We start from the raw sequence: 10,602 nt of genomic DNA on the forward strand, positions 1-10,602 counted from the left end.
CCGACTACTGATTTTTGAAAATTACATAATTTGGATGCCAGACTTGAGACACCTTAGAGTGCTTTAATTTTTAAAACTTGTTGAGCGTTTGACTTCTGATATAAGCCCCCTTTAAGATGTCTCAAAACCTGGACAGCCCCAAACTGCTGGGTTTTGAGTTAAGTCCTCACTATTTATAAATGACTGATTGAAAATGCTGTCCTTTGGAGATGCTGTAATTAATTTCGTCTGTTTGTTTGTTTATTATTTGGTAAAGCCAATAGTAGTTTCTAGTAGTAACTACAGATCCAGTGTAAATGACCAGGTATTGAAAAGTATCTACATTTACAACACACCAAACAAGTGAACAAGACTGTGAACCATTGACCAATATGGTCCATGAGAGAGCAACTTTTGTCCAATAGCTCTGAAAGAAAGCATAGGCACTTCTGCTTCAAGAGTTCTTGGTCCCTAAAACTCAGTCTCCTTTCCCCTAGTTATACTTGCTAAGGAGGAAAATCCACAGTACACAGGTTGTTGACTTCAATGAGGAAAAAGCTCTCCACCACCTCTTTGCTCAGAAGACCACTGAGGGAGGTGAGGGAGACCACCGCCCCCTTGCTTGTCAGAACAAGGCTGCATTCATCCCCAAAATGGGGCCGCACCATGTGCAGTCCTCCTCAGGAAGAAGTTTTCCACTTTTTCCACTGAGATTCCACTTACTGCTCTTGTTTGAAATCAGCTCACCATCTTCACGTCACACTAACGCTACTGGGTGCAGCACTTTCTTGGAATGCTGGCTGGTGAGAGCAGATTGAGGGTAGAGTTACTGGTAGGAGCTAAGAGGGACAAACTTCCTGGAAGCCTGAGTGAAGGAGACAAAAATAAAATTTTCACAGTGCTCCGGCTTCACTTTCGTCACCAGCTTAGGGACAACACCTCTGAGGGAGCAGAGCCCCATCCTCTGCTCCTCGTACCAGATGTTTCCCATGCCACTGACCCCCTTGCGGGCCATCAGGCAGAAGGGAGGCTTGGCCTCCATCTGCGATGGGGGCTGGTGTATGTACATGTACTTGCAGAGAAGGCAGTATGGGCAGAGCTCGTGTCCTTTTGAGTGCTCATGGTAGATCTGGCCGTAACATGTTCTGTTTGCATTCACCCTGTTTTCTTGCTTCATGCTACCCGTTCTGGCAAAAAATGGCCTGTTCTGGGAGTCTTTCAGTAAATCAGTGTCTCCAAACATTAAGTCCATGTGCTACTGTAAGGTTCACGTGTTCAGGTACTGGCTGTTTTATTTCAGCACTGTGGACAGGAGGGCTACAAGGCTGTCATCTCCCATGCATCCTCTCCTCCACATCTCTTCCTCATCAGAAAGGGAGAAGTTGACAACATTGTGAGAGCGGGCACCAGACATCCCAGCCTTGCTCAGGACCTTAAGCTTCTGCTTGAGCTTTCTGGTGGAAGAGCTGAAGGTGCTGCTGGTGATGGAGAGACCAGCACCAGCATTCTTGAGGATCCAGTCCAGGCCTCATCGGATAGCATGGAGGGACATGGCTAGAAAGGCAGACCCATCTGTTTTCTTCATGGTGATGTAAAAGTCCTCCAGGAGTTCACTGAGTTCACTGCTGGGATCTGGAACAAGAGGAAGGGGAAAGATGTGTCAAGATACTTCTGGGAAGGAAATGCATTGCAGGTGGGGACAACATGTTTAGGCTTTCTCCATGCTCTGTCTGAAGAAACCTGCAGAGGCTTGCACACTTCCCAGAAGTTTGTTTCTGGGCAGCCTTACAGTCTTGGGAAGAGGCTACATGTTTATCTGAACAAATGAGATGCAATGAAACCCCACGGTGTAAGGATGCTCAGGCAGACCAGATGCATTTCCCTGGCTGGCACCACTTTTGTGCCAGCCGTAGAAACCTAGATTCAGATGAAAAGAACCAAATTCCTGGCTTTTTTGAAGTGAATGAAGGTTTCACTCACACTGAGGGGTGACTGTGTGCAAATGTGTGACCTACCACTTGGGTGTAATATTCCATATTTTTGCAGTAATGTCGTACATGTGAAACTTTTCAGGCGAAGGAGGAGGAGAAGAAGGAGAAAGAGGAGAAGCAGCAGCAGCTTCTTCTTTTGGCCATGGGGTGTCAGTATGCAGTCAGGCTGCCAGTAAGGCTTCTTTAGCCTGCCAATGGCTTAGCTCAACCTAACAGAGAAACTTAACGTTATAAAACCTAAGTGGAGCTTTTTGTACCTTGGCCCTTAGCCACAGTCCTTATTTTTGGGGTGTACACTGATTTTGCTAGTAGTCCATTTTTGGAGAAAAATCCTCAAATGCTCTGAATTGCATTGGGTAGCTCTGGGAGGAGAAATCATGCAAAGAGTATGTCCTTAGGGTAACAGCATGAAATCTTATCACATGGCAGCATGAAGCCGAGGTTGTGTACAAGTGTTATGTACATGGAAATCTTTAGTATCACCCTGGGTTTCCAAGCTACTGGCTCAACCATAAAGGTAACAGACTGTGAATTAGAAAAGGTTACAGCTTTATTAAGAGAAACTTGGAAGGTGCCCAAGACAACAAGGATGTAAATAAGGTTGGAATCCCACCCCTTTTCAAACTTTATGACAACTTCATTTGACGAGGGGGGCTGGCTCCCATCACTGAAAAAATGGTATTTTGCTAAGTTTCCTGACGTTAGTGATATCTGTGTAATCTTGGAGTCCTTTGGTCATGCACCAGTATCTCCACATATTGAGTGCATAGCGGGTGACCTTGGTGTTGGGGCTCACAGCACTGATACCCAGGAGCCTGAGGTTGTCATTGATATTAAAGATAGGAAACTTGTTGAGCTTAGTTGAATATGCTAGAAAACAAATCAAGAAAGAAAGAGGATAAAAGTAGCTTGTCCTAGTGACGTGCTGGCACCATTTCTGGTTAAGAGAAACTTGGTGTTTTTCACAAAATGTGAGGAATTTAAGAAAGATGAAACATAACACTTCCCTGATGATTTCCCATGAGTTTCTGCACTGAAAACTCAGATGCAGCAGAAGGGGCACCATCATGAAGTCACCCTAAGGTTGCCGCAAAGCTAAAAATGTCCTGCCACACAGAGCCAGTAATAGAGAGGGAGTAACACAGCATCTTTTACCTTGCTGCTGAAACAGTGGAGGGTGACAAAGGCAAAGGTTTTTCCTTTGTTAGTTGACTCGGGAGCAGGGGAAAAACTCGTCCTAGTCCTATACAGCCTGATTCTCTGCTGCTGGTGTGTCACACCACCATGGGTGTCTGTGCAAGCTGGACAGGCAATGCTAACCAAGTAGGATTTTCCACTCATTTTATATTCCCTGTTAGGCACAACAAAATCAGGTCCTGTTGCTTCAGTGAACCAAAGGTAGGTGCATCATGATGAATAACGTGAGTTAAGGGAAGACATGCCATATGCATTTCTTAAAAGGAAAGCCTCAGCTCCACGGACAGGAACCGAAAGTACAGGATTGATGGAGAACTTTTTCATAGATGTTCAGCCACTTAATAGCCTTTATGAAAGGGTAATATATTTTTATGATACCACTATAATCTCTATAATTTTATTATATCCACTATACTTTTCACAAGGCTGAAACTGATGGATTTTGCCTCCCAATGTAAGTGAACTGTGAAAGGTTGCTCTGAACATCCATGCACTGAGCTAGTGATCCCCACGATGACCATCTCAGCATGGCAGGAAAAGGGACGAGGCAGTACACTCAAGAGGAGGGAGATGTTGGCTCTGCCCATGGCAGGGGGCTTGGAACTAGATGATCTTTAAGGTCCCTTCCAACCCAAACTGTTCTGTGATTCTCTGATTTCTCCTTCTAACCTTCAGTTCTGCAGGCACAGCTGACCATTACTGCAGCCCCAGAGGTGTAACTCTGCACACTAGGACGAGGTGATTTTAAAAAGATGTTTCTATTGTTGCAGCTTTTGCTGTTAATATAGTATATAAAAGGTAAAGGAACTGCATAAACCCAACTGAGGAATGCACCACAAGCAAAACAAGCTGGAAAGCTGAGTAGATGCACCATGCACAGGCTAACAACATAAGCATGTTGTCTGATCCTCTGAGCTCTGGACACTTCTATAAGAGGAGTCCTCAATCTGTGGTCTGCAGACCCGTGGCAGCCCAGGGTCTCCTCCTGAAGACTACAAGAAAGCTTGCTGGAAAAAAGCATGCTATGCAGAGGGCACATCTGGAAAGCGCACATTGCTGTGCAAGCCCATCCAGGGGCAGAGGTCTCACAAACTGAAAGGACCGTCTCTTCTTTCTGTACACTGCAGCTAATCAGTGGACAAAACCAGGACTCATTTCTGTCTGAAAGGTAGGGTGCAAGTATTTTTTCTAAACTGAGATGTGCTTACAAACTTTGCTCATGGCCTGTGGTCCTCCTCGGTTTGTGCTGATGACCACTGCCTGTGGTGCCTGGCAGCCGCCTTGCTCTCCTGCTAGCCCAGGGATGGTGCTGCAGAATGGGGGTGTTGTGACAAATTCATGTGGCATGAACTTGGGTGGAAGTTCCTCTGGTCAGTGGCTTCACGAGCTCTGTGCAATGAGTTATTAGGCAGACAACTCTGCCAAATAAAGGCCAGGATGCTCAGGGACATAACAAACTGTTGAGTCACCAGCAGTCTCCTTGACAAGGGTTTGCCCCCTTGTGCCTTCAAGCCTTGCTACAACCCTCTCGCAATGACTGTTCAGGCATTCTTTGCCCCCTACCAATAAGCAAATCTTAGATCAGTCCTCCATAAAGCCTCGCACCTCCCAGGATGTTTGTTTTCCCAGCCTATGGATTGATAACATTCACCCCCACACCACATTTCCCCACAAGTTGCTTGCCACTCTGCTTCTGAAATTGCTGACTCATGAGCTGCCACCGGCTCACACTGCTGGCTCACCCAAGGACTACTGACAGCATCAAGGGCACTTTGGGAAACAGCCTACTAGAAGCAAGAGCCTAGCCATACAATGCCAGTTGCCCTGGAAGATATAACAGCACAAGCCTCAGTGAAGCTCTCATACTGCAATTAATCCCACAGGCATTAATGAACTTCTGACAGGGCTCGGTTTGAAAATTATGGTGGCCATTTCCTGAATCACAGTATCACTCGGGCAATTTATTGAACCACAACAGAAGACAGAGACTTAGATTGCTTCTGGCTTTGCAAGGCAGGGTGTATCATTTGCTAGGAAATTAAGTCATAGGTCCTGATTTTTCCAAATTCCAGATATTCAAAATTGGGGCATTTGGTTTGAGCTGAGCTGTGATAATGGATAGTGCTAACAGTAACAGTTTTTCATTCATGCTACTTCAGTCCTGAATGGGGACAGTGAGTCAAGTGCTGCACCAGAACAGGATACACAGATGGCCATTCAGGCATGTTTCATACCTTATGCACGGTGATGCCCATTAAGGTCTGTATCACTTTTTCCTTTTCTTCCCACTAGACACCTTGTCCTCATAAACTACCCAAATTGGCACGTGTTGCTCTAAGGCTTGAAAATGTAGTCAGATCAGAAAGTGATGACTACTGTGAGCAGCGTGCAGCAATAATATTTGCAGTAAAGGAGTCTTAGCCTAACAAAATAAAAATGAAATAAAATGATGGCATAGTGATGGCAGGCATGTATCAGCTCCCATCTGTAAGGGTGTTGTATCATCAGAAGGCTGGAACAGGAATTACCCAGTTTTCGACTCCTGCAGGAAACAGATCATTCTTGCTCCTCTGTGTTTTATCAGCATAATGAATATTTGCTTTCTTTTGTCTGGGAGAAAACAGTTTATCCCTTTCATTCTTGGACAGTGTGGAGAAGTCCTGGAAAAAGGCCAGGATCTTGATTGGAAAGCGCACCAGTGCACGGGCTCTGTTTAAAGATAAGGGTATTCACACCCTGCCTTCATCGCTGACTTCAGTGGTTGCATACTAAAGCACAAAGCTCTTTGCCTGACGTTGCCTGTCAGTGGTCAGATGATGCTCTAAGGGTTTTAAACGATGTTTGAATACTTTGCAGAGTACTTGACAGAGGTGTTGGGTCACCACCAAGAGGCACTAACAAAACCTACACCCTTACCGATAGTGGACAGGAGTTCCCTCTGGGACCTGTGAGGCAGAATTTTGAAAAACATTCAGCAGCCAGGAACACACATCCCATATCCGAAACGGCTTTGCAAACACTGGTGCTGCTCTGGGTTATAATCACACCAACACTCACAGGTTTTGGATCAAGTCCCGCAAGATTGCATTTTCACATGCGTAACTCACAGGCTGCCTGTGAAAACAAGTCCTGACTCAGTACCGCTGTAGGTACAGCGTGAGCAACTAACAAACATGGAGGAGGTCTTGCACTTAAATCTCAGAGTCCTTTTCCCTCACCCCTAATACACCTTTTACCTCCTTCTTCCTGGAGGTTACTCGAGGGCTTATTTTCAACCAACAGTTCAGGGGATGCGGGCTAAGTATGTGAAAACACAGCACTTGAACAACTCAGTAATGATGGTTCCTTTGAAAAAGTCGTCTTTGTGCTCAGTTCACCTGATGCCACACTCATGGCAGAAATCCTTCAAAAATCACACAAAACGGCCAATTGCACAGGCACAAGCCCTCTTGCCAAACTTCTGTCACTGAGATGATACATCGTACAGGAAAAAAACAGTTATATTTGTCATTGCTTGCCAAAACATGCACACACCCTACATCTATGCAGACAACTGTGCTATTATCTGCTGGTTTGTAGCTGTTCCATGCCAGACCTTTTAAGCTGAAATGCACACAGTATATGTCTAGACACCTAATGCTGTGCTCCCTGCTGAGGCCAGGAGTTGTACTGTGTGTGTGTTTGGTGAGAGAAGAGGAGGGTTGCCAGATGAGCTAGTAAGGTGCCATCAAAACTGGTGAGGTCTCAGATCTGAGTTGTCTTTACATCTCTGCATTCTTCCCCTAAAGCAAAGGCAGTTCCTTACACAGCGCCTGTTGCTGTTCATGCTGCAAATTAGCAGTCACTGTCTCAGTGGCACTATATCAGAAAAGCCGGAGGACTATTTATCCTCCCTCTGTGGAAGCAAACATACTAAACCCCCACCAATCTACCCTAAATAAAGAAGATCAAGATCTCTGCCATATCAGGATGTTCCTAAAATCCCCAGATTCTACTTGTCTTTAACAACGTCTTTACTCGTTTTTGTGCTAGCCCATGCTGCGAAGATGCTGACACATGCCACAGGCTCCTGGCAGATGCCACTGTTGTGCAGAAACAGCAGGGACTTTAGATGCTGTTTAGAGGCTGCTCAGCTCTCACAAGGTGAGCAGGGAGACGCTCCCATGCTCCCTGCTGCCTTGCAGGCACCAGGCATCGGATAGAGTGCCAACACAGCCTGACTGACTGCTGCTCTGCTGAGCAGTTTGATGACCACATTTTACATCTGTGTAAGCAATCGCTCTTCCAGGGGGCTCCAGATCCAGGAGGCTGAAGGATAGAGCCAGATGATATGGAGAGGTGACTCCCATAGCAGATGGCATTGCAGAGGATACAACTTACCTGTCTGGTTTTACAGGATGGGCGATGCTTGTCTGCTCAACAGTTTCCTCAGGCAACCCTCTGCACGTGAGAACATCTGGCCATCCTGAGCCTCCAAGAACATTTCTGAGTGTCCCTCACCAAGGTCCAGACACACAGAAATCTCCTTCCAAATAGAGATGAATGGCATCATCTTGTATTACAGGGTTAATGGCTCCATGGCAGCATCCTATCTCAACACTCAATGCTTCTGCCTGCCTTTCCCTGGGTATACATTTGAAGCAGGTTTTTCTCCAGTCCTGTTCTGTTTGCCATTTTGTATAGGGACAAGAATAACTAAAAATGTTGTACTTGCAAGTATGTGAGGACCTTTGAGGTGAATAATCATGCTACATGCAGGGTTTTGTCTTCAGTCTCTTCCAGGTGTCGTTTCCTCACAGCTTTCAGAGGAGCAGCAATAAGCATGTCATGTGCCGCCAGTCTTGCGTGTGCATTCTCTTCAGGGTACCTGTAGGAATTTGGCCCTTAGAACAAAGTGTGCATATACAAATAGCCGTATCTTCTTATAGTCGTCTTTTTTTTTTTCCTTTCTTTCTAATTATTCTCTTTGAGAATAATTAGAGAGAGTTAATTGGTTAGAGAGCTAGCCAATACTACCAGAAGTGAAGGTTGAAATACAGTAAGCCACCAGGCTACTCTAAAAAGAAGTCTTGCAGATCTTTCTAGGGATAGCTGTCAATTTCCATTTGTCTTCGGTGTGTATCACAAAGCAAACCACCAGCGAGTTACAGATCCCACTTTGCCACCTCCAAAGCCTACCTGAAGAGGCAATGTGGCATAATGTCCCCAAGCAACTTCCACATCAGTTGCAGTCACAATATTCTTAAGCAATGTCTTGAGTACAATGTTTAGACGTATTCAGCTGCAACAGGAGACTTCATCACGTTTCTGAGATCATGCCGGGGAAGTACTCCAGATTGCCCAAGCCAAATTCCACAGTGCTACCCAGAAGGCCTGAACCCTGCAAGACTGTACACAACATGTGCACACTGCTGCTGGTTATCCTTGGGTATAGCAGGAGGAGGAGAGGACACGCAGCCACCTCATGGAAGCACAGTGGTTCTTAAAGTGGCAATCTGGGTTACGTCAGTGTACAAAGGGAAAAGCGAAAGCAGCTGAACTACCAGAACTTTACCAATTTGCTTAGCTGAATCCACATTAACCATGTTAACATTAACCACCACCTGCATACTCACTTTCAGACCAAAGGAAAGCACATTATCTTCAACCTCTGTGAAGACAGCATAATCCAAGTTACATGGTTTAATCCAACAGGTTTACTGTGTATTTGCAACAGACAGCCAAAGCACCTGGTAGCCCGTGGCCATCACCTGTCCATGCCTCACTTCTCTCTTCATCTGAAGGCCTCTTTCTTTCCACTTGTGACTGGGACCACGGCAGGACCTTTGACATGACGCCTTTTATGTGCTGTTGTGCTGAGCAACAACACACAGTCCCACTGCTAGCACCAAGCATCAAGATTTATTTAGCAGAATTTTCCAGGTGATGGAAATGCAGTCCCAGAATACCTGGCGAAAATCTTGTTCCTCTATACTTCACCCATGGTGTCACTTAGCTCTTACTGTCCTGCACTGATGTCCTAACACCAACACAAACACATTGCTGTTCCCTAGATGGCAGTTCCCTGAAGGATTTGGCTTTTTGCTTTTTCTCATGGTCCTTTGGCAGAACCTGAGACACTCTGACCTTCTCCAACACAGTCGTCATCCCATGAACCGCAGGTCAGTGGAATTTCATTGGAGCTGTCAAGGGATTTTTCCACATGGGATGCTTCTCTTTCACAATATAGGAGTTTTATTAGCTTGAGTTTTCTGGTTCTTCAATTTTAAAACCTCTAGAACAGAGAATATTTAGACCTGACAAACAACGATCTTAAAAGATGCATATCCCTGGATGCACATTTAATTTTATTCTAGATGAATGTTAAAACAAAACTCTGTGGAGAGCAGACCTTACTGCTGAAACTCTATATGCAAAATAAATAATTTCAAGCCAAACTGTGCCTTGGAATTGATGTAACCAGATGAGGTTCAGGAAGATTACTTTAATCCGAAAAGGCTCTCAGGAGGTAGGCTTTCAGTCCTACTGAAGTGAGATTAAATGAGCACATGGTTCAAGTCAAGCTTGCTTGTAGGTACATTCCTGAGCAGGGAAGGACTTACGCAGTCATTTGTTTTCCTGAAGCACAATCCCAGAAGTTAAGGATGTTATGACAGCAACTATTTCTTCGTCAGCCTGTTTGCACTGTGCTAATCAAAATATATCACAGGTCCATGGGAACTTCCCAGTTATGCTGATAGTCGTACTTGAAAAGCACGAGAGAGCACCGTGCTTTTTTTATGCAACATGCTTCGAAATGCCAAGTAAATTGATTTCACTTGATGAAAGAAAGCAGTCAACTTTGCAGAAAACAGTTTATTAAATACATGAGTCTTGGTTGCTACACCTAGTTACAGACAAAATGCTGTGAATAAACCATGCATTTACCACAGACATCAATGACTATCTTGACTATTGTTTAAATGGTCTTTAATTCTGCAAGTTTAAGGCTGTACCAATACAAATTTTTAAAAATGAAAATAAAAGTCACACTACAATAGTAGCAAACATTGTATGGACAGTGAAATCAATCTCTAACGCAGCAGAACTAGACTTCTTCAAGATCATCATAAGGGAATAAAAATGGAGCTGAAGTGCACTAAAAACCAAAATATCTCTGGAATTTGCACATCAGTAAAAGTGAATGTCATAGTCTGATTAGCACACAACTGAATCAATTCTTTTCAAAAGCCTAATTATCTGACAACTGAGCAAGGAATGAAACTCAGACACCATTAAAAAAAAAAAAAAACAAAAACAAGAAATCCTCTTGGTTTTACTTTCTTCTTATCAAGGGTACTTTTGTACTCAAACGCCAGAAGAGCATTTTTCAAAGAGACATCTGATTGAAGTGTGTCAGGCAGCAGTACAACATACATTTGTTTACTCTATCACA

The 10,602-nt window shown here is 44.5% G+C and overlaps 1 protein-coding gene across 1 annotated transcript; it reads right to left on the bottom strand.

The window, feature by feature from the left end:
* Positions 1–805: 805 nt before the first annotated feature.
* On the bottom strand, positions 806–8,999 carry LOC104159766 (uncharacterized protein KIAA1958 homolog). Its single transcript, XM_009697761.1, is given in 6 exon segments — positions 806–1,611; positions 2,658–2,840; positions 6,404–6,464; positions 7,920–8,050; positions 8,722–8,817; positions 8,933–8,999. Coding segments are annotated over 6 exon segments (1,344 nt in total).
* Between the last annotated feature and the right edge of the window lie 1,603 nt (positions 9,000–10,602).

This window comes from Cariama cristata, unplaced genomic scaffold (assembly GCF_000690535.1).
Source record: "Cariama cristata isolate BGI_N322 unplaced genomic scaffold, ASM69053v1 scaffold8653, whole genome shotgun sequence".
Lineage (NCBI taxonomy): Eukaryota > Metazoa > Chordata > Aves > Cariamiformes > Cariamidae > Cariama > Cariama cristata.